General features: G+C 34.7%; 2 protein-coding genes and 1 long non-coding RNA gene across 5 annotated transcripts; 1 reads left to right on the top strand and 2 right to left on the bottom strand.

The window, feature by feature from the left end:
• Window positions 1–1,108: 1,108 nt before the first annotated feature.
• On the bottom strand, window positions 1,109–4,667 carry LOC109181903 (triacylglycerol lipase SDP1-like). The gene is made up of 3 exons (XM_019331871.1): window positions 2,896–4,667; window positions 2,633–2,776; window positions 1,109–2,373 (listed from the first exon to the last, which is right to left on the bottom strand). Exons 1-3 carry the CDS (start codon window positions 4,327–4,329, stop codon window positions 1,378–1,380), a joined length of 2,574 nt encoding a protein of 857 aa, XP_019187416.1. The 5' UTR covers window positions 4,330–4,667; the 3' UTR covers window positions 1,109–1,377.
• A 4,438-nt stretch (window positions 4,668–9,105) lies between these two features.
• LOC109181904 lies at window positions 9,106–9,736 on the bottom strand. Its single transcript, XR_002054292.1, has 2 exons — window positions 9,638–9,736; window positions 9,106–9,304 (listed from the first exon to the last, which is right to left on the bottom strand). It is a non-coding gene; the product is annotated as an uncharacterized LOC109181904 (long non-coding RNA).
• On the top strand, window positions 9,420–14,129 carry LOC109181902. 3 transcript variants are annotated; one of them, XM_019331869.1, is made up of 5 exons: window positions 9,420–9,914; window positions 10,187–10,864; window positions 10,895–11,642; window positions 11,724–13,646; window positions 13,807–14,129. In XM_019331869.1, exons 1-4 carry the CDS (start codon window positions 9,609–9,611, stop codon window positions 13,574–13,576), a joined length of 3,585 nt encoding a protein of 1,194 aa, XP_019187414.1. In that variant the 5' UTR covers window positions 9,420–9,608; the 3' UTR covers window positions 13,577–13,646; window positions 13,807–14,129. The 3 variants fall into 3 exon arrangements, with proteins under 3 accessions (XP_019187414.1, XP_019187415.1, XP_019187413.1); XM_019331870.1 differs by having other exon boundaries at window positions 10,187–11,642; window positions 11,724–11,787; window positions 11,824–13,646; XM_019331868.1 differs by having other exon boundaries at window positions 10,187–11,642.
• Window positions 14,130–24,447: the final 10,318 nt, after the last annotated feature.

The following is a 24,447-nucleotide window of genomic DNA, read 5'->3' as shown; positions in this document are numbered from 1 at the left end:
AACCAATTTAATATTGTTAAAGAAAAATACATTTCAGAATAAGTTTTAATTTCATGATTAATATTTTATTTTATTGTTTTTAAAATATTATCAATAATAAAGTTACTTAAATTTTATGCCGTGCATCGCACGGGCCAAAAACTAGTTAGTTTAACAAATGACTTTATAAACTCTCTTAATTTTTAATACCGTACTCTCAACATTTATTTTTCAAATTGTTTTCACGTGATAGTTTGATACCCCATATACTTCTTAACTTCTAGACTCTGATTGGAGCTACCACCAATATTTATTTTATCAACAGAAATTGTTCATACAAAGATATCTATCTTTCAAGCCACAAGCAACCGTAAATGTTCGTCCCAAATGCCCTGTCTGGTCGGGGTGTGGGGGCCCTTAGAGTTGGGGTTCAGTCTTTTGGAAGAATTAAGTCGAAATAAATTTTTAAGTTTTATTTTGTTTATGGCTGCAGAAGGCAGAGTTTGAATCTTACGAAGGATAAAAAAAAAGTATGGATTTGACTTCTTGTGAGTACTAGTGTAGAATTTAATTTTATGTAAATTGTATATTTTCATGTGTGTTTAATAGTTGACGACGTAAATCACCGGTGAGCATAGGATTGACCGACTTAGTGACCTTGACACATGGCACTTGGGGGTAGCCAATTGGAGTCGGCCAAGGGTTTGAGCTTGGTCGATGGGGCCAGTTAGGTGAGAATAGTGATCTACAACACATTTTTTGTATTAAGAATATAGAATCTAGAAGCGGACTTCACTTAGAGTGCATCTTCAGATAACAACAGCAAACTTTCCCGTAAAACTTTTGGATAACCGCCGTGAACTTTCTTTTAAAACAAAAGAATGAAATCCAAAAGCATATCAAGTTTAATTTTGGAGTGACCTAACCACAGCTCTAATGCAATGCAACTCAGAAATCATCTGCCCAACAGCCCAAAAGAGATGTCATATCTCAAGACCATGTAAACATAAAAAAAACTAATGTGCCAAGCAAAATCTTGTTAAAGAAGAAATACAATATTTGCAGTGTAAAATAATGTAAAAATATATATCAAACTCTTAAGCAAACTATGAAATCTGAATCAATAAGCTTCTGATAATTAAAAGGCCCAAGATTGGAAGCTGTGTACTCAGATTTTCTACTTCATTTCAAAAAATGATCATTTTGGAACCTGCACTACAGTCTAGAAAATTCAGAATATATATTTTTTTTGTACAGCAACAGCTTAAATACATTCATATTTACAATTGCAACCAGTCACTACCCTTACATATATATGCTCCTTGTTCTTGATCAAGTGATGATACAATTAATTCTGCTAAGAGCAGTCGATGATCAGTCTATGGAACTCGATGAACCTCAGGCATCTGAAACACGCTTATCATCAACAACATCGTTGTTACTGGAAACGTTTTCATCAGTATTGGTGTTACCGCCCTGATTTTCATGGTCACCATCCTCGGACACTGAGCTAGTATCGGCTTCTTTCTCGTGACTGTCAAGTTGGACGCATTCAGCGTGCATGGCACTATTGTTGTCCGAGTCGTGGCTCCGGCTCGATGGCGTCACGTCTCCTCTCCTCACGACGTTGAACACGATGCCATTATGACTCCTTTCGGCCTGCAGAAGGTCACCTTCAGCCACAATGATGCTTGAACTATTGACGGGAATCCGGTACGTGATATCCCTTTGATCGAAATCGGTATCTGAAGCTGCTCTATCGAGCATCAACATCCTCGGGCTTTGGCAGGACGACGGGGGGTCTCGACTACTACCACCTCCCATCTGAGCATTGTTGGGGTCAATAGTTAATAACCCTCTGTTCAACTGGAAACCGGCATCCAAGTTCTGTACAAAGTCGATAAACTTATCTGCTGAGGTTGTCCTCATCAAAGGGCCCCCGGATCTCGTCCACGAGTTAAGGTCAGCACTTTCGGACTCGCTATCACTTCCCTCGTATAAATTCCGGTGGCTCCTCCAATTCCGGGTGCTGTGCGAGGTGGAAACCCCACCGCCACCGCCTTGGCGCAGCGAGGAAGCCATATCAGCAAGAAGGTCCTCCTCGATTGATCCCGTTGAGTTCTCCCGCGCAATGCAGTTCCAAGAAGGGATTCTTCGGTACCCGTTAAATCTCACCGTGGCACTGCCCAAGCCGTGGGAACAAGCTGCTGCTGCTCTATCTGCACTCCTTTTCAGTCTTCTCATGTGGTTGAGCATCGCAACACACTCGTCGAGAGCAAGCTCAATCCCACAATTCGCTTTTATGGCTGAGAACTTCTCCCATGTGCACCTCCTCCCTTGATTCGCAGCTTTTTGTAGCTCGATTGTAGTGGGATTTTGAAGTAATTTTGAATACTGTATTCAAACAAATAGAAGCAAGCAAAGACGGTGTTACGAAAGTGAAGAGAGTTTCGAATGTGCTGTCGTATACTGTCTCAAACTATCATATAGAAAAGAGAATACAAAGCCCTATAAATAGGTACTAGAAGACTATGAATAGGAAACAAGTTTTCATATGTCCTACTTACCTAAAACCCTTAACTGCCTAATATATAGAGATTATATATATCAAATATATAATCCATAAGAGACGGGAATCAAATAACAAACCTACCTGAGCTAGAGTAGCAGGCATTACAACAGTCACATCCCCCTCCCATTCTTGAGCAAAAAGCTTGGCTAATCCCCCGAGCGGGAACCCAAGTTCAAGAATCTGATGGCATCTGTGTTTCACCTCCAACTCAGCAAGCTGTGCAAGCTGGATAGCGATCGAAAAGCATTTTAAAGTGTATCGAGAACGCATAAGAAAAACAAAGATTTAAACTTTGAACAATTGCATTAAAACGGAGCGAATTGAAGAGTAGATAAAGTATATACCTTTGCAGCAAAGCTACCTCCAGCAGCTCTCACAAAATCCTTGAGTCTTAGTAAAGGTGAAATGTGTGGATTAGCCTGACTCACGATGAAATGATTTACATTGAAGAGCTCCTTTAACTGAATCATAGGTAAATCGATCTCCAAGCTACCATCCCTCCATCGACGAGCAGATGCACCGCCAGAAGTCTCATCGGGTCCCAAATGAAACGGAGGATGATAAGGAACGATGTTTCCGAATCTATCTTTTGCCATGAGTTCTTGGGCTTCGAAAAGGCCAGGAAAGGCACAGGAAGCAGTGACAGCGCTCCATATAACAACGTGAGGAGATGTCAAGTAATTCAAACATCTAGGAGGCTCGTGCTTCCTTGGGGAGCAAACCGTAATGCTTAGAATTCGACCAGTCATATCATAAGCTTCTTGGAAAGTCAAATTATTAGTGAGTTGCCGTAGCATATACTGCAGGTGTCTGATCTCATGAACAACACCAAAGGTCATCACCCTCTTAAAAACAGTAAAAATCCCACCCATTTGCTCGTAAAACGTTAACGAATGCCAGGAATCCTCAAAGAAGCTCTGGAGTTCAGGCCATGACCTAGTGGCAACAATCGAACACATGATAGACCCAACACTCGACCCAGCAATAATCCGAGGTAAAAGCCTATGTTCCACCATCGTCTTAACTAAACCAATATGAAAAGACCCGAGTGAGGCACCCCCGCTTAAAAGCAGAGCGGTTCTACCAAAGGCATGTCTTGTTTCGTGCACAAAAGCAAGCTTCTCCTCCAACAAAAGCTCCTCTGAATCCGAGTCACACACCATTCTCAACTGAGTCGAAACCTCATCAATATATTCCTGAATAAGTTTCGGGACATGAAGCCTTCCCTTATGAAGCTCCGGGTTGCACATATTACCAAGATTTCTAACGAGGTCAGCTCTCATACAAAAAATAATATCTCTAAGGGAACCCTCTTGTCGTCGGTGCCTAAGCTCTTGGAGTTTATTCCTAACAAGTTCTTCGTCATAAAGATCCGCCTCGCTCATTTTAGGGGTCTCTTTCTCCAACATCTTGGCAGCATGAGCCCACTCCTCATAGGTCAAGGCAGACCTCATCATGTTCCTCCAAAACTTCCTCCTATACGCCATCTCAGCCTTCATTTTCACATCCGTGTATCGTTTCAACAAGAAAGCCACGAGTGTCACCAACGCTAATATCCCTTGTGGATTCCGCGGATTCAGCCATGAGATCGAAGGTAACACGTAAAACGAAAGCCAATTCTTAGCCTTAGACAAGTAGTATAACAACAACTGAAATATGCGTCTCCTCAGTTGCGAAATTGACTTGCAGAACAATATTCTGAAAGCAATTGTCCTACCCACAATGGTTGAAGGTCCAATTGCCAAAAAATCTAGACTAGCCTCATTACTAATATCCATATCTTACCAAAATTAAAGAGATTAATCCTCCTCCCTATTGATCAACTCTATCTAATGATTAGATTCAGGAATATTGCTAGGGCAAGATAAAACTGGTTTTCTGTGACGATCAAATGAAGATCTATGAACAAAACTCAGGCACAATATAATGAAGAAGCTAAACTGGCAAAGCTAAATATGCTAAGAAATACTCATCAATGGCCTAACTTAAAGAAGGGATTGATTGAGGAAAGAGATTCTGACCTATGCATAGTGTAGAGATTACAGAAGCTAATAAGAACAATGGAAATTAATCTCAGACGCCGAGATCACCTTGAAGAACAACTGGATATATATATATATATATATATACATATATATGTATATATATTTTACCTGCGGATTCTGAAACTCTGCATGAATAACCCAGAAGATCAAAATTTCCAGGGAAACCAAAAACGTGGGGAATGGGGATCCAAGATTTACAAATCAAGATTAAAAATTTCTAAGATCCCTGGAACCAATGCCCCAAAGGGTATTCAAATCAACCGCCAAAATCCACAAAATCCCTCTGAAACTCGAGATCCAAGGATAAAACTACGGAGTATAAAATGGAAACAAAAAACCGTCCCCGTATAAATAACTGACATAAAAACAGAGAGGCATGGGAAACCATTGACGTATTAATGGAGCATCGAAGTTCGAAATTGGAAATTAGAGAGATTAGATACTGATATGCGTTGGCAGTTTAAAATTGACGTAACGACATGTATCTAACGTGGAAGTTTGGATATGTATGCTTTCTGGTTGCGTGAATAGTTGAATCATATGTTATTATTATTGGAAATTCTTTCCTAACAATTTTTATTTTACACAAAATACACACACCACCACACGTTCACATGAGAGTGAGATTGCATACACGTGAGAGTGAGATTGCATACATTTGATGTGTTTATGGTTTAATTGCATTTTTTTTTTTCATTCAGTAACCTAATTGTATTTTCATGTTACGTTCAGTGACCAATTTGAAACTTATCCCTTAGTAATATAGGTATACAATATTATACTCCGTATGTTGTTATTTGACTACTACTGACTCTGTTATAATGTAGTGTCTGTTTATATCAACTTTCTCAACCTATTAAAACACAAAGAATCAATACTGCCTCCACTAGAACTCGAACTCATGATTTATCATTTGTTATTTGATACTTATAAATGATATTTTGCTAAATAATGTAAAAAATTTTAAAATAAATTTTAATTCTCTTTTCTAGGTCGGCCTTTTCGGGATTTCATTCATCTAAATTCTTAAAAAAAATATTAAATTTATAGAAATGTCACATTATTTAAAGATATTTCATAAGTCCAATAATAACCATTGTAATGTGAAATGATTGTTATATACCTATGTTTATCTACACAAATATGAGACGAACTTAGATAACGTAAATATTTTAAAATAATTTTCAATTTATTTTATCACGTTTTTAGGAATCACTTTCCTCCAAAATTTTTAAATTATAAAGGTTTCAAGATAACAATATCTCCTTGGAGAATGAAATTTGATTGTGATGGTAAGATGGTTTTAGGTGTAGTTTGTTGCCGGCAAGTAACCACAAAAGAAAATATAGTGAAGGGTTGCGACTTTGACCAATCACTTCACTTAGTTCACTATCATGCATTTATGGACATGAATGGCTAAGTCTATGATGCACATAAATTTTTAAAGGTGAGTGTTTTTGAATTGCTAAAATATTTATTTTTAAGAAATTTATGAAAACTTCATAAAATATCTTAAGATGGTTTCCCTAACTTAAAAATATATTTCTTTAAAAAAAAAATTAGTAAACAAGTACTATCTCTTTATATAGTAAAAGAATTTTTATTTTATGATTATTTTTTTGTATTTGTACATTTTTCTTGCTATTTGTATCATAAAGTTCTATGTATTTTGCTTCACATTTTCGTGATATATTAATGTAAGTCGGTGATTTAAAAAGTTTATGAGTCGATATGCCAAATAAGACAATGAACAACAGTTATATCGTGGACCATAGTCCAAAAAGACCAAAACGATGTTGTTTCATCTTTCACATAAATAGTGCATTTAGTGAAGCCTTTTTTTTTCTTTTTTTTTTTTTCGCGATATCAAAAACAACATTGACAATACCGGTACATAAGCTGTTAACTTCAAGTTTATAAAGTCAATATCTTAAGTTCATAATAAAAACTTACTAATTCTCAACTAAATATATCTTAAAACTATATTATAACCATGAGTGCACTGTGGACTTTGGTTCAATACGACATCGTTTTGGTTAAGTTGGTGGGGAATTGACGCGACGGACATTGTTCCGTCTGTCCAATCCCATTACAATTTTTTGTTAACACTTGTGTTTATGTATATTATGTTAAGAGTTTATGTGTATTCTACTATAAAATTCTGTACATTATGAATTTCAATTACATACCTCAGTAGACAGAAATGATATTACTAAAACTTATGATTATGTGTATTATGTTAGGAATTTATGTGTATTCTACTATACAGTTCTCTACATTATGAATTTTAATTCCATACCATATTAAACATAAATGATGTTTCTAAAATTCGTGTTTATGTGTATTCAACTATATAATTATGTACATTATGAATTTAAATTCATACCTCACTAGACAGATATGATATTTCTTAGACTTGAATTTTTGTGTATTCAATTATACAATTCTGTACATTTTTTAATTTAAATTTTGTACCTCAGTATACAGAAATGATATTTCTTAGACTTATGATTATGTGTATTATGTTGTGAACTTAGGTGTATTCTACTATACAATTTTATACATACGAAACATGTATTTTTTTAAGAAGTTAAAGGCAAACACGGAAAACAAGATTTAAAAAAAAAAAACGTAAATGAATAAGAACAAAACGACATTATTTTAAACTAGAGAGTACAATGCATTATGCACCTGGTCCACGATATAAGTTGCCCCGATATAATATGCGGGCAATGAACCTCTCAAAAGGCCCGAGACTTTTATGGGCTTGAAGATAAATTTGGGCTAAGTTCCATCCGCTTTGAAAAGAAAAAGGCGGTGATTGCGCGTTTCAAAAAACACACGTGGGTGGTGGGCCCTGCAACAACTGGCCACCTTCCAATCAGACCGCCCGTAGGCCGTAACTTATCACTGTCGGTGGCACTGGAAAATGGCACGTTGAATTCAGTTAACCGTCAACCGCCAACCATTACCCAATTTGTTGGTATTGAATGTTCAATGTCGTGGTATTTTTCACTATTTCATCTCGAATTTAAATATGAAAATGTCTCAGGAAATAACAGTAGTTTCTACAATTATTATTATTATTATTAGTGAATTAAACAACTCATCATATATTTATTAAATGAAACTATTATTATATAATAAAAAAAAATTAATAGTTGCAGCAATACTTATTTGCTTCATAATTAAATTTTTAAACTCTAGTATTATGTGAAAATCCACGGCCACTATTTAAAAGTGTACAGTTCGTAGCTCGAAAATCATACATAAGAAGTAAATTACAATAGAAAAATCATATGCAACGAACTCAATTAAAAAAAGTATTAACAATAATTAAACTCGTAACCTTCAAATATAAAAAGTATGCTCCACCCACTGGATCACCTATATATCGGACACATTGTGACAACTTTTCCCCACACGGATGGAAGATCATGGTAAAGTAATTGGAATGGAATTTCTTATCAAATTATTAAAGGCCAAGCCACACATTGTATAAACGCGTGTACAGAATAACAGCATCTACGTATTAATGCTTCTTATCCAACATTGTTGACATTTATTCACATACATTCATTAATGAGAATTTCTTTTTAAGAAAAAATAAATAATGATTACGTGTACTTCTTCAAATAAAAAATTAGAGAAAAAGTCTTCGATTGGTAAAATAGTTAGTATATCAGTTAATTTTAACTAATTTGAACACTATTAGCTATTTGACTTGGTTAAATAATCAAAATGGGTGTTTGATTAATTAGATTTTTCTAACTTATTGCTCCAAAATGTTAAAACACAAAAAACTGGTCAAAGTAACTTCTTTATCATCTTTTTGGGAAAGCCATATTTCATGTAATCAGCTAATAATTAATTTACCAAACACTTTTCTACAATTCGCTAATACTATCAACTAGTCAAATTCAAAAAACTCATTTGTTGTGAGCGAGAGTGTATAAGTATTTAGAAATCTACAAACCAGTTGAGACACATCTCGTAATTACCTCCTCCATAAATTTTTATAATAAAATTAGTAAGCAGAAGTGATTGAAGGTGAATCTACAGTGACCCTACCATCAAACCTCACCTCTTAGTCTCTTACCATCAAACATCACCAATTTCCCCCTTTTATCTTCGTTCTTCTCTTCTAGCTTCAAGTCAACCCAATAATCTCATATCTTTTTCTCCTTTTCTTTCTCTGGCCTCTCTCCTCATTACGCGTTATTTTCTTTCCTTTTATTTACAACAAATTTTCTTTCCTTCTACAACATTTAAAATTGAATTATTTAATTTTATTTACTAACTGTTTTTTTTTTTGAAATTTTATTATTAATTATTGTTACCTTTTAATTAATTTTATAATTATAAATATAATTATAATTTATATCATTATTTTTAAAAAATTTTAAAATTGAAAAATGAATTTGGAAAAAAGAAAAATGATAATTTGGAGAAATGAAATTAAAGAGTCCAAAGTTACTAGGCCTACATTTTTTTTTTTTTAAAATAATATTACGGAGTATTTATGTTTAGAATTTCCTTTATGAATGAGATTGTCATGATCCTTAGATCCCCTTGATTGGATGCTTTAATTTCACCTATCAAACCAGAATTTTCAATTAAACAAACAAAACAATATAATAAATGTGCTTACCAAATTATGAGTCTTTACCAAAAGAGAGTCCAAGTCAGCAAAGCCAGGTCAAGACACCTATTTTGTACAAGTCAAAACTTCAGCCTCATTCATATTCACACGCCAAGATATGCCAATCATTCTAGTCCAAGAATCTAACTTTTCATAAATAACAAATTTCAAAGCAGAAAAAAAAAATCTAAAATAGGAATCAGATATTATGCAACCATAATTTACCATATGTTATATTAATTCCAAAAAGTGGAATAATTACCATCCCATATATAATCACCCCCACCCCATCACTGTAGAAAATCAAGACTTACCAAGAAAGTTAAACTACAGAGAAATTGGTTCTAATCTATTTTATTTATTGCTGTATATGGTGGGAATGGCAGTTGTTGAACCAACCTTTTCTGAGAGCTTGGCTGGCAGAAATAGAAGGGAGACAGCAGAGCCCAAGAGGAAGCCAAGATCAGTAATCAGCTTCCCCAGATTGCTTTGCTCCAGCAGATCCTTAAAGTCCAGGCCGCCCGCAAAATCCAGATTCCGGTGCCTAAGGATTGATCCATCCAGTTCTAGTGGTGGCTCGAGCCCGGAGAAATCAAGCCCTGTTCAAATGCCGGGTGCATCTCCTCATTTCATGAAGGGCACTGCCTGCTATGATGCAAAGAAGGAAAGTTTTCAGGTTTGAGCTTTTGACTCTTCTTTTTTTGTTTTTTTGGTGATAAGGTTGATGACAATGTATTGAGTCTAACCTGATTGTTTAATTCCAATATGTCATGATCAATGATAATATATATAAATGGGGAATTGAATATGTCAAGAATAAATTAATAACTGAATAACTTGTAGCAGACTCGAAAACAACATTTTACCTCTTGAGCTGTATAGCAGGATGAAGAAATCTTGTGTTGTGGCAATTTGCTTGTCGTAAAATTCTGGTTTTTATGTCGTCAGGGAGGGATTGAATGCGATGATGTGAAGTCTGTTGATTCTTCAATATCGGTGAAGCGTGACAGCAAAAGCAAGAACTTGAAAGGAGCCAGAAAGGCGATTAAAAGTTTCGGAAGCACAAGATCATTCAGGAGGGGGAGATCAAGGATCATGAAGCCAACTGCAAATCACTCACCTTGTTCAGTAGAGACATCGGAGGATTCCCCGCTTAATCAGATGAAGGCGGCGAGCTGCACTGAAAGGAGGAAGGGTCATTTCCTCCGGGCAAGTCCTCGAGGCTCTGAATCTAGTTTTGATAGCAGTGATCAGAGTTCTCAGTCAAACTTGGCTGCTTCTTCTAGTGTGAAATCTTTCCAGACTTTGATGAGGAGTTCTAGCTTGAGAACGTTGAGGGTTAGTTTCAAATCCAGGAGGCGTTCTGCGAAGTTTCTTCCCGAGGCCAAACCTGTGGATACAGCAACATGCTCTTCCACCATTAAGAACTCCAAGTTCCCTGAAAAGGTTGAGCTGCTACCTGGGCAAGCTGAATCGGAAAGAATTTCAGTGTATCGAGTTTGTTCATATCATCATTGTTCTCTTAATGGACATTCTCATGATTCACCATCAATCCCACCAAAGCGCGTCCATCCAAGAAGGAGATGGTCAACATCTGGGAAAACCACAAAACTAAGCACAAAAGAATTAATTCCTATTGATACTAGTCAGATAAGCTCTGGTGTTGATCCTTTAATGCATAAGAAAAGTAGTCCACAACCAACCGTTTCTGTCACAGAAGATAGCAGTGTGAGGGAAAACAGTGAATCTTATGCTGACCTGGTTGAAATTATCTTTGGGGAAACATCATTTCCAGAGAAGAATTACCAGGAGACTCTCAATCAAATTGGGAAAACAGCAAATTGGTGTTGTAGCTGCAATTCTTCTAAACCCAATGTAGACTCAGAGGAGTTCAGAGAGAACCAGGAAGAAATATCGGAGCCAGACAAGGGTCTAATTGTCAAGCCAACTCCAGCTGGAGAATTGGAATCCAAGAACCTTCCACAAGTTGTAGATTCTGAAGCCAAATCCTCTTCTTTGAAGACACCCACACCCCAGGATAGCAAAGAGAAGCAATTGAGCATGTGGAACCTTATACATCATCATATGGTGTCAGGTCTTGCTGCAGGATCCAACAACAAACCATTGAACGGATCCGATGAAGCAAACCATGCTGATGATTCAAACAAATTACCTGCGGCACCAGAAAGTTCCAGGGTGTATGCAGATGTGGCTGCTGCTGCTGCAGATCAGGATGGCGAGAATCAGGAGATTGAAGTCCGGAAGCTTTTAGCGATTAAGCTAGTACGAGAAGCAATAGAGAAGGTTCTCCTTCCAGAAGTTCCAGACCAGTCATCTGACGATCAATCAATAACAAGTGAAACCACTTCAGAACAAGAAATATTGGAAATCAATAAAGAAAATGGTATGTTTACCCTCCTTTTCTCCCATTTCTTCTGTTATTTCATTGGGATAAATGATGAACTAGTTTTTCCCCATCCTGCAGCCTCTGTCCAAGAAAACTACATGGATGCTGACAGGAATCAAGATTTAGCCACTGCACTACCTGGTTCAAAAGAGTCAGAGTCAAGTGTCATCACCGATAGTAATGGTAGCCAAGGGGAAGTGAAAACAAGAAGAGAGGTTGCAATGAAATCAGAGAGGAAAGCACCAAAACACTGGAGCAATCTCAAGAAATGGATTCTTCTCCAACGGTTCATCAAGGAATTGGAAAAAGTGAAAAGGATCAGCCCAATGAAGCCAAGGCAACTCCAGCTAGAGCACGATCCAGAAGCAGAAAAGGTTCGTCTGAGACCGCAAGTAGTGGACGAAAAGAGAAGAACTGAAGAATGGATGCTAGATTATGCACTACAGCAAGCAGTCAGCCAACTTGCTCCAACTCAGAGAAGGAAAGTGGAACTGCTTGTAAGAGCTTTTGAAACAGTGGTTCCACCTCAAGGAGGTAATAACACTGAAGTCACACTTTCTAAGTTCAAATCCAATAGTGAAGAACACTTGCAAATGACAATCAAGGAGAACAAGTTTTCCTCAGAAGTAAATGAAACAATTCATCCTGTTAGTGGTGGGTCTGATGAAAGATGCAAAACAGAGGAACTTGACGCTTCAAGTGGTATAATCCCAAGCTTAGCCCATCAGTTTGATGGAGAAAGCCCAACTGTACCTGGCAAGCAGAACAAGAAGGCAGCTGATGCAAAGAGTGTTGCTCTCCAAGGCTCACATGAAGGTGCAGATTTAAATTCAAATTCTGAATCTCCCACTCGTGCTTCAATAAAGAGTACCAAGAGCACAGAGCTTGATGCTCAAGATGGCAATTCTTTCACAAATCCAAGCATACTAGGAGATGGTAGTGAAAGACTCCAATCAACGAAGAATATCCTTGAGGAGACAGAAAGAAAACCAGAGCACCAACCTGAAGTTTGTGGTGGAAATTCTCTGATAGAATCAATGTCTGGATGCAAAGGAAACAACAATGGGGGAGACACGAAGCATCTAGAAAAGCGGAAGTACATCAGCATGTGGCATATGATATCTCAGCATGTACTCACAGGTGTTGTATCAAAAGCCGGGACAGAGTTGCTTAATGGAGCAGATGATGAGGTAGAAGATGCAATTACTGTGGAAGAAACCAAAACTCACCGTTCTTGCCAGGATTTATCGGAACCACATGATCACACAGATGCAATTTGTGAAAATGTTGATTCAGGCCATCAGAGGAGAAATTTCAGCAGAGATGATGCCATCAAACTTGTAAGAGAGGTAGTTAATGAGATCCTTGTAACACAGGTTCAAGATGATTCCTCCGACACACAATCAGTCACTAGCGACACACTTCCAGAGCAGGAACTCCCAGTCACAAGCCAGATTGGAGATGGAGAACACAATGGATCAGCTTTGAGTGAGGAGAACTTGAAAGAATGTAACAAAAGTGAGGGTACAGTTACAATGGAGAAAGAAGGAAACACGAGTATAGATGATAGTATCATCAAGGAACATGAAAAGAGAGAAGTTACTCTTGCTAAAGCCAAACCTGGGCTGTCAAAGTCCAAGAATTGGAGCAAGCTGAAGAAACTCCTCCTCCTTAAGAGATCAATCATGGCTCTGGAAAGTGCACGGAAACTCAAATTTCCACCACAAATAGACCTGCCACAAACACCTAATCCAGAACCAGAGAAAGTGGATCTAAGGCATCAAATGACGGATGAAAGGAAGAAGGCAGAACAATGGATGCTTGATTATGCAGTCCAAAATATTGTCACTAAACTAACTCCGGCTCGTAAAAGAAGGGTGGCAATGCTCGTGGAAGCTTTCGAAGCAGTTGTTCCACTCCCTGAAGTGTAAACTCAGTAGATGTGCATATTTGTCAAATCAACACACATTCTATTGAGACTGGCATATACAAGCTAGTAAGGTATGTACTCAAAAGAAGATCCTGATTGTCAATTCTCTAGTGTAACAAATGAAGTAAAGACTAGCAAAACTAATTGCATTAGAAATAAGTAAACCTTACTCTATTGTTGTTGTTGTTGTTATCAATGCATGATTAACAATATCTTATTAACATTTTGCAGGTGGGATAGCAAGATCAAGCAGCAGTCAATCATTTGATTTCGATGGTGTCAAATTCTTCTACATTCTTTGATATATTTCCAGCAAATAGTGGTAATGGTTTTGCTCGTCATGGCTGCTTTAATCCTGTTTCTCTAAGGTTGGAAGAAAGAACATTGTCAAAAATATACAGGCGTATGTCTCTTGTTCTTATACTGAGCGTATTTACAGGTTCTTCAATGCAATTATAGTGAAAGTTGTCAGTACATCTGTAAGGTTGAATTCATTATTTATTTGTATACACTTCTTTCTTGAACTAGAAGAAAATGATGAAATGGTATTCATATCATCTAGGCAGTTCTAAGTAGGGCAAGAGTTGCCAGTTTTTAATATATTTGTAATATATGTCTGTACAGAAATTTGAAACCTATGGCAAAGAAACCACAATTATGAATCTATTCTATACCTGAATTAAGAAAGACATGAGACCATACGCAACAAAATTCTTTCCTCCCAAAACTGGCTTGTCGAATTCATTCTAGAAATGATCAAACCTTAAAGCCCTATACAAAGCACATCACAAAGTATATCAAATTTATTAAGTAGAGTACTTTCCACAAACATCATATCAGCATCAATTGCAGGAGTATATCACTGCTAAATTCACCAGAAAAAGCCCTAACCAACAATTGCATTAGTATAAGACGTGAAATCATTTCGGAAACAGCATACCAGGACGCATTAGACGTTGTCAAGAGCGGTGTTCCTTTGATCGGTAACCGTTGTTTAGTACGGAATAAGTGAATTGACTCGGCGGGAACTCGTAGATGGGACAACGACTGTCGTCCGCGTTGAATTACTTGCAGTCCACCCAAAGGAAGTGATTTGATATTTTGATTATTTTAATTTGAGTCGGTGTATTTTATTTTTTAACAGAATTTGAGTCGATTAGGTATAAGTAATTTAAATTGTTTTATGTTTTTGTAATATGATATAATTCAAATTATATTTTTAATTGGTTATTTGATTAGATATAGTTGCAATTCAATTACATCACAATTCTTTAGTCATTCGCATTATAGTGTTTGGTTGAAAAGAATTACAATTCTACCGAATTGTAATTTTCTCATTTTGTTGAATTGCAATTCATACACTCTTCTATATGAATTGCAATTCAATTGGGAATGAAAAATGAAAAAAAGAAATTTTTTTTTTTACCATTAATTATTATTAACATTATTATTACACAAAAATATTTTAGTATTTATAATTCTATCTGTCTCTATCAAGACTCGATCTCATGATCACTCGTATGAGAGAATCACTACATGTTATCTTAGCAAAAGATTCTTTTATAATTACACATTACAGTCACATGTTCATCGATGATTGTATTTAATTTGTGTTTAGTTTATTATAAATTAATCAATAAATTAAAGCGGCGCCTAGAAGAGGATACTGTTCCAAGTTCCAACTCTGTGTGCTTCTTCTGTTTATTATTGTTTATTAGAAGTCCGTCAACTAAGGATGCCCATTCCGTCGTACGTTGTCCACCTTAATTAATCTTCTAGAATCGTAGAACCTTCTATACCCAAGTGAATTAGGACTAAAACGTTACCGTAAAGCCCAAGTCAAATAGGATTAAGAATCCCCTATAATCCCTCCTATAAATACATTCGTTTCTCTCATTCCTTTCCAAAAATCATCAAAGCATCCAATCACGCAGAGTCATATAATATAGTTCTTGATTGATTTCTTCAATGGCAGGTCTTCAGTACTACTTCTTCCCCACAGATTTCTACTACCCGAAGCCACCAAAGCCGGCCGCCACCAACCTTCCGCCGCCGCCGCAGCAGGTTACTCCGCCAGTAGCCGCCGAACCAGTGAAGCCGGCGGCAGAGGGCCCTGTCGTCATGGCTAAGTCCGCCGCCTTGGTCCGACGTAACTGGGGCGGGAACAAGATTCTCAGAGCTTCAGCTCCGGCGGTGACATACTACCCAGTTGAACGGAAGAATAATCCGAGGCGATTGATTGACGAGGATTATTGAGTCTGATAGAATATTTCTGCTGTTTTTCGGAGTTTTTTAGGAGTTGTGTATCTTAAACAACGGAGCAGCCTTTTTGTTTTACACGGCTCGTGTAATTTTCGCAATTTTTTTTCCTAATGTTAATTTGTTGACATATGCATTGTAAAAAACAAATTTATTAAACGTATATGACTATTATTTGTTATTAATTAATGTCTCATAGTTTTATGGGGTTTGTATTTAACATATACATCGATGTCAAAGTACGTAGTTTATTGAAAATCATTGATTTTTTTTATTTATATCATAAACAAATTATATTGTGCATGCTTAAAATAATTATGTTGATTACAACATAATTAACTTTCAACCAATTAAACTTTGAAAATGAAAATATTTTACTTACTATACAAATCATTTTTTTTTTTTATAAATCATTGTTTAAAAAGTAATTTTTTGATTTTTCAAATGATGGGAACTATATTTATATATGAAATCCGGATAGAGCTATCCTGCAGTACTGATAAAGCCGCCATGGAAACATGAAGCAACTGATACCAGATAAGAACTAAGTTTCTGAAATACTATTCAAATTTTAAAATAGGAGATCGAATACAGAATAAACACATAGGTAGATAAATCCTATTACAAGTAAACTATAGCTATGTTAGTAACGTAGAGTCCTAATATAAATAAACCATAACCTAAGAGCTAGCTTATATCGGTCACCAAAACAAAATTTTAATTCCTCTCATACAAATTGTACATTTATGAACCAAATTAATATATTATGTAAATCAATTGAATATAAGATAATTATTCATCGACCAAATCAATATACTCAATCATACAAATGTAACTATGTGCCGTGTGTACCTAAAAAAAAAAAAAAACACACACACACAAAACAAAACAGAAAAACTGTGTAGAAGTTTAGCGTAACTGGCAAGTCAATTAGGACAGCCCAAGATTCCTTCTACACATACTGTCAAATGTTCAGCGATGAAATAATTCTGATTATTCTTAAATGGCAGGCGTTAAATACAACTCCGTACTAAAATCAAAAATCATTCTCGTGAAGTATATATATCATTCTTATCAAATACGGAGTATCAAGTATCTTAATTTTATTATAGAAAATAATAAAATTATAAATAATTCCTCTATTTTTTAATATCAATTATTTAAATTAATAAAAAAAATACTACTACCACCACCACCTTAACATAATGTTCTGGGATTGGAATTTTGAGGATATAAAAATTCGTCTAGTATAAGTTGGAAACTAGTTGTTATACAATGGACGGATGATGGACCATGGTCCAACTTTGTGTGTTTTTAGTATTGAAATTGTGAGCATTTAGAATATAAATTGTGTTTTTAAGTTTGAGAATTTGTGAATACAATACAGTATCATCACACATTGTAAATTTTGAAAATATAAATTGTGAACATTTAGTATATAATGTAAATTGTGAACATTTAATAGGTAAATGTGTATCTTTGGACTTGGGTTCAAGGTGAATCTGGATTCACAAAATAATTTGTGGTTAGAAACCTAATGTACTAAAAAAAAAAAAAAAAAAAACCCTTAACCTTCTATAAGTGGGGAAAACATGCATGCATCCATCCCCTTAGACCTAAGTGAATTGGGAATTGGGAATTGGGAGTATCGTAAACGTCGCAAAGCCCAAGTGAATTTCGAATTCCTCATAATCCCAAGAGTCACATCTATAAATGCACCTTTATCTCTTTCAACCTTTTCTAAACATCATCAAATCGAATTACGCAGATCGATCGACACAGATAATATATACTCCTCTTCTCCCAACAGATAATATACTCTTGATTTCTTGAATGGCAGGTCTTCAGTACTACTTCTTCCCCACCGACTTCTTCTACCCGAAGCCATCAAAACCGGCCGCCAACACCCTTCCGCCGCCGCAGATTACTCTGCCAGTAACCGCCGAAGCAGCGAAGCCCGATAGTTCCGTGGCAGCGGCAGAGGGTCCTGACATGCCCAAGTCTCGACGTTTTTGGAGCGGAAACAAGATCTTCACAGCTTCAGCTCCGCGGCTACCCAGGCTAATTGAGAGGAACAATAATCCAAGGCAATTCATCAAAGATTGAATCGGATGAACATCTCATCTGTTCTTTTTTTCAGGAGTTCGTTGTTTCGTAAACTATGGACTACTTTTCTGTTTAAACATTTTCTCTATTGTTTTCCAAATTATTTGTTTTTTAATGTGTGCATGGTAAAAAAAATTATAAATTTCCATTATAAAAAAATTATTAAATATACACCTAACTCACTATTATTATTTCTTGTTACTTTGAAGGTTGCTTGATACTTTTCTATCAATTAAAACTTTAGAAAAATGTTTATCTAGAAAAATTTATTTGATTGCTTGAATAACTTTATAGGAAAAATTAATGAACATATATGTTCAGTTAAACTTTCATAGAAAAATTTTAAAATTTCTAATATATCATTATTATATACAAATATTAAAATATATATATATATATATATATATATATATATATATATATATATATATATATCCTTTATATAATAAAGCTATATGGTTTGGGAAATAATTAATGTTACAATTAATGCCACAACATCCTTTATTATAAAAAAAAAACAACATTTAAAAAATAAAATAGTTATATATTATATAATCATATAAAAAATATACTTTTGAAAAATAAAATAACTATATATTATATAATCATATAAAAAATGTGTTCAATTAGAGTTTAAATTTACACATACAAAATTTGAAATTTGCTTTCCAAATGTAATTATCTTAGTTATTATTTGTATTGTGAAAATTATAATATAGATGAAATATAATTAAGAATAAATCAATGTAATTATGTAAATTATTTTTATAAGTTTATTTGAATATGCACATAATTAGAGATTATATTAATCATACAAAATTATAATTTTAATTTTAATTTTAATTTTGTATTCTATAAAAATAATAAATACTTGACCAATGGAAGCTCAAAAATATTATTATATTAAATAATTTATAATATTTTAGTTTTTTTATTTTTTATTTATATTTATAATAACATAATTTTTTTCCGTGCATCGCGCGAGTGAATTACTAGTGTATATATATATATATATATATATATATATATATATATATAACAAATAATTTAGAGTAATAAATTACTTTAAATTGGTCTATATAACAAATAATTTTGAGTTTAATGAATCATTTGTAAATTAATTAATAAATCATATACCAAAAAATTACAATATCTATGTAAAAAACAAAAAACACCAAGTCATCAAAATAATTAAATACTCAAAATTGGGTAGCTCAACTGGTCAGAGAGGTGAAATTTTGAAAGAATGACCAGGGATCGAGTCTCACCAGCCACGGTGTGGGAGCAACCTCTCAAAGTGAGGGGGTCCTTGTGCGCAGTGAGCACCGGTCTAGCCCCTGTGGTTCATGTTCAGTTGAGTCACCATGACTGTGGTTCATGTTCAGTTGAGTCACCATGATTTACATCCTCCCAAATGCTCTGTCGGGCTGGGGGGTGGTTCATGTTCAGTTGAGTCACCATGATTTACATCCTCCCAAATGCTCTGTCGGGCTGGGGGTGGTTCATGTTCAGTTGAGTCACCATGATTTACATCCTCCCAAATGCTCTGTCGGGTTGGGTTCAACCTTTTGGAAGAATTAAATACACAAAACTTAAAAATCAAATTAAAAAACAATATCATTTAGATTCAACCATTAAGAATTGTCATTCATTGGAGAATCTGAGATGTCGATATATGCGCACTTTGAAGCATCATACGGCTTTAAGTTATTGATGCTAGAGATATTCGCACTTTAAAAATCGGTAACTGCAGGTCAACATATTTTAAGGTAAACAGGAATCTAATTGTATTGGTAAACAGGAACCCAATTGTATTTAAGTTTGTGTTGTTCAAAGATTTAATTGTATTTTGTTGAGTTTTATAGCCTAATTATAGTTTGGTGTGCAATTCAGTGACTTATTTGACCCTTAATTAATTTTCAGGGTTCAATCTATTTTAACCTTATTCAATCAATTTTTAGGGTTCAGATAATAACAATCTAATTCATTTATGTGGGTAAATTAACATGCAACTATAATTCGCCCTTACATTTTGGAGGATGACTTTGTTATAATTTGAACCCAAATCATATCAAATATTTATATTTATCAATAATAGAGAACTTTACCTAAACTGTTGATCTACCAAATGAATGAATTAGATTGTTCTCACTAAAACCTACAAAATGTTTATAATTGAACAATATTAAACTTAAATAGCTTTTTAAAGACAAAAAAGCATATGCACAATAACAATATAAATTGTTTATCTCTCACACACACACACACACACACACACACACACACACACACACACACACACACACACACACATATATATATATATATATATATATATATATATATATATATATATATATATATATGCACACTCCTAGACAATAGGCCCCCATACAAAAATTATGAACTGATCAAAACTATCTATTTAAAAATTAAAATAGAGTTTATTACAAAAATGGTCCCTTGACTATTGTAAAATTACCAATTTGATCTTCGATAATATTTTTTACTCAATTAAGTCCTCGACTTTGAAGATGTTAACCATTTTGGTCCTCCGTTAAAATTTCCATCCATAAACTGTTAAAGTTAAAGACAAAAAGGTAATTTCATTTATCTTATTTATTAAAAATTTTCTTTCTTCTTCGTCTTTCCACGTAAAGCTCTGGGAACAAAATTTTCAGATTCCAATGAGGCCTGGAAGTGTTGTATACCTACCTCTCTTTTTTTTTTTTTCTTTGTTTTATTTTTCAAAAAAAAGTGCAGAGTTAATCTAATAAAAATGAGGACGAAAACTTATCCTCCTCTCCTCTCACCGCTGCTTCATTCTTCCGTGCGACTAATACTCCCATCATCACGAAGTGAAGTTTTTTTCGAAGCGTTTATAGATCGGCGACGCTGCGGCGGATCTTTCGACTCAGAATGGAAATGCCTGATGCGCTCGATCGATTTACGGTTCCTTGCCTTGAAGGATCACATGGCAGTGATCGAAGAAATGAAAATGAATCAGAGTTTGAGATCTCAGAGGAGGAAAGGAAGAATAGAATTGGGATGTTGAAGATGAAGGCCTATCAAATGAGGAATTCTCTTAAGAATAAAAGCAGGTCAAGAAGTGATTTTGGAGCTTCTGTTTTCTTGGAGGATGGTCATGTTCTTGCTAACTGTTACCAACGTCAGAAAAAAAAAAAAAGTTGCAGGGAAGATGGAGAGCTGTATACCTACCTCTTTTGAAAGTGGGTTTCCATTCAACGGTTCCGATGAAATTTATTTCCATCGCGTTAACCTAATCTTCAGCAACGGGAGCAGACGACTTATCGAAATCGTTGCGCTTGTTGGTGGCAGATTGAAAAGCGGCTTCGGTATCTAGGAGCTCTAGATCAGTGAAAGGATGATCCCAATCGTCTAAACCAGGCATCGATGAAGGGAGTGGAAAGACTAAACCAGGCATCGATGAAGGGAGTGGAAAGATTAGGAAGAAGAAAAGTTTTAATAAATAAGATATATGAAATTACCTCTTTATCCTTAAATTTAACAGTTTATGGATGAAATTTTAACGGATGACCAAAATGGTTAACATTTTCAAAGTTGAGGACTTAATTGGGTAAGAAAAATAGTCAAGGACTAAATTGATAATTTCACAATAGTTGAGGGACCATTTCGGTAATAAACTCATTAAAATATCTAAAAGATTTAAAATAGTTATAATAAAACGTGATGACATTTTTGTAATTAACTTAAAATGTAAAGTAGTGGACTTAGCAACACTATAGAGTGCTAAACATCTGTACAAAAAAAAAAAAAAAAAAAAAAAAGGAACCTGAGTCACTGAGTGCATTGCTAGTTATGTACATTTTTCTAAAACTCTAAAAGGTGAACTGTTTTAGTAACTTTCATATATTTCAGAATATATCTTGTTACATGCACTCCTATTTTTACTTTTGATAAAAAAAAAAAATCAAAGAATATTTGAAAAAATCACATTATTATAAACATTATTCCAATAAAGGTTGAACCCCAAACATTATTATAAACATGTCTGAACATTATATTATAGTAATTTAGGAATACAATATATAATTATTAAGCATTATAATAATAACAACAACAACAACAACAACAACAACAACAACAACAATAATAATAATAATAATAATAATAATAATAATAATAATAATAATAATAATAATAATAATAATAATAATAATAATAATAAATCCCAAAATCAAGGCACGTTTTTATCAGTTTTGTTAGTTGCAGCTACCACACTTGAGAAGCAGAAGTTGAGACTGCATGCAGCAACAATGAAAAGACATTTCTAACCCTCTATGCCTCTATAAGTAAGCCAAAACTACCAGAAAACATACAGAGAAGGGCATCAAGAGCACAAAAAATTTTCCACCCAACAAAATTCTCATGGCTGGTCTGCAATACAATTTCTTCCCTACAGATTTCCTCTACCCTCTAGCACAAAAGCCAGTGGGAAAAGACAATCAAGCCCCTACTCAGGTGTCCTTGATCAAGTCCAAGAAGGTCAGTAATGTAAATAATGCAGAGCAGGCTAAAGGTGCAATTATCGTCAGCACCAAACCTCTCAAGGCTGTTTCTCCTTCAGAAGGCGCAGAAAGATCAGGGGGCAACCCGGGAATTAAAGGAAAATGAACCAATTAATTAGTATATGCATATTTTATATATGTATTATGTATTATGCGTATTTGATTAGTTCTACTTTTCTTGTATTGTATCCTTAAAATTTCTATAATGATTCATGGACTCTGGTGACTTTGTAATTCGTGTGGGCGATTTTTTGGCATAAAAAATAATTTAGACAGTTAAACTTGAAATATTGTTGTTACCAAATTAACTATCCGATCAATTTGGTTGTGGTTGCCTTCAAGAAGTACACTGAATTAATTAATACCTATATAAAACTAATTTACAAATAATCAAAATATAAAAAGGTACACACTTGTCATAAGATTTTTGAAAATGATATGCTAAAATAATGGAATAATATATATAAATATGTAATTCGATCAGCATGTGAAAATAGTGGTTGAATTACCAAAACTATAAATTATAGTGTGATATATATATACATGCGACATTAGTCTACCAACAAAAAAGTTAGGTGAATGAAGTGAGTGTGTGAATGTGATTCAATTCATGAATAAAGGAACAGAGAAACATTTCCATGCAATAACTAAATGCAATTTGGGTAGCTAAATTATATTGTGGATCACTAATAAATGTTTATTAGCTTTTTAACTCTTGATTCAATAATATTCAAGTGGAGTAGTTTGATGCTAAATGGGTGGTGGAATGATTGAAGAATCATTCCAAGATTTCAACTATTGATCTTATTTTGATAGATATAAAAGAAATAGTTAAGTTATTTGTAAACATTAGATTTTTATTTGCAATACGGCCTGCGAATATGACAATTCATATAATTAGCAAAAGATATTATTTCTAAGACAAGTTGTGCCAAGTGGAGTTATGCCACATTCCCGACATTGTTGGATGTTATTTCTTTGGATGATTTGAATTAATGAATACTTTCGTCTTTTTCACAAAAAAAAAAAAGAAAAAAAAAAAAAAAGAGAAACATTTATGTTTAGGTAGCACTTTTAAAACATTAAAAATAAACATTTAGTATATTTAGAGTAATTCAAGATTTCTTGAATCAAAATATGCCTTAATTAGTATATTTAAAATGAGTATTCATCCGCAAATTATGTTGTGCAACTATGTGCACCATGTATATTGCACACGGTTGCAAAAATGACGTCGTTTTGACTAAAAACGCGCGTCCAACTTTTAAAAAAAAAAAAAAAAATCAGGTTTGATTCCCGCAATAGCATTTTTTTGTGCATAATTTGAATTATATATCCACAAATTTACAACTATAAATCCACAGTGAATGAATAACACAAAATCCAAAATGAATGAACTAAATATCCACAATGAATGAATAACATAATACTGTTGAGGGGAATCGAAACTGATTTTTTTTTATAAATGGAACGCACATTTTTAATCAAAACGACGTCGTTTTGCAACCGTGTGCACACGGTTGCACAACATAACTATTGTTGAAGGCAAATTATTGTGTGGACCATGGTCCACGCAATAATGATCGAGAATTGAGAGCTTGCCTGAATAAATAGGCCAGACACTTTTTTGGGCCTGGTCCATTTTAAAGAATGTCCGAGTGTGATGGATTATCCTCTTGGACATTTGACGATTCTATAAACGTCGCAAATACCGTCAAGTCCCTCAGAGCCACTTCGACTTCGTCGTCTCGCTGGACCTGACTCTCATGTCATATAGCGACAAGGATCACAAGATTCCGCAGACAATGACGAAATTGCATGAATTAGCTATCTGATCTCACGACTATCAAACAACACCATTTACGACAAAATTCTATGCATTATTTATTGTACTAATCTGCCTCTTCCCTGCGCCCTGTTTTAATTTACTGTACTTGCATACTCCATCTTGTATTCT

Source organism: Ipomoea nil, unplaced genomic scaffold (genome assembly GCF_001879475.1).
Source record: "Ipomoea nil cultivar Tokyo-kokei standard unplaced genomic scaffold, Asagao_1.1 scaffold1043, whole genome shotgun sequence".
Taxonomy (NCBI): Eukaryota; Viridiplantae; Streptophyta; class Magnoliopsida; order Solanales; family Convolvulaceae; genus Ipomoea; species Ipomoea nil.
Note: the sequence above shows the minus strand (reverse complement) of the source record. Positions and strands in the feature narration are given on the sequence as shown.

What these genes read in the sequence shown, in the direction of transcription:
- LOC109181903 (XM_019331871.1), bottom strand. Translation starts at nt 4,329, where the DNA reads ATGGATATTAGTAATGAGGCTAGTCTAGATTTTTTGGCAATTGGACCT. An exon ending in GAGGTAGCTTTGCTGCAAAG is followed by an intron (nt 2,777 to 2,895) that starts GTATATACTTTA and finishes ATCGCTATCCAG; the next exon opens with CTTGCACAGCTTGCTGAGTT. An exon ending in TGCCTGCTACTCTAGCTCAG is followed by an intron (nt 2,374 to 2,632) that starts GTAGGTTTGTTA and finishes GTTTGAATACAG; the next exon opens with TATTCAAAATTACTTCAAAA.
- LOC109181902 (XM_019331868.1), top strand. Translation starts at nt 9,609, where the DNA reads ATGGTGGGAATGGCAGTTGTTGAACCAACCTTTTCTGAGAGCTTGGCT. An exon ending in CAAAGAAGGAAAGTTTTCAG is followed by an intron (nt 9,915 to 10,186) that starts GTTTGAGCTTTT and finishes TTATGTCGTCAG; the next exon opens with GGAGGGATTGAATGCGATGA. An exon ending in GGAAATCAATAAAGAAAATG is followed by an intron (nt 11,643 to 11,723) that starts GTATGTTTACCC and finishes CCCATCCTGCAG; the next exon opens with CCTCTGTCCAAGAAAACTAC.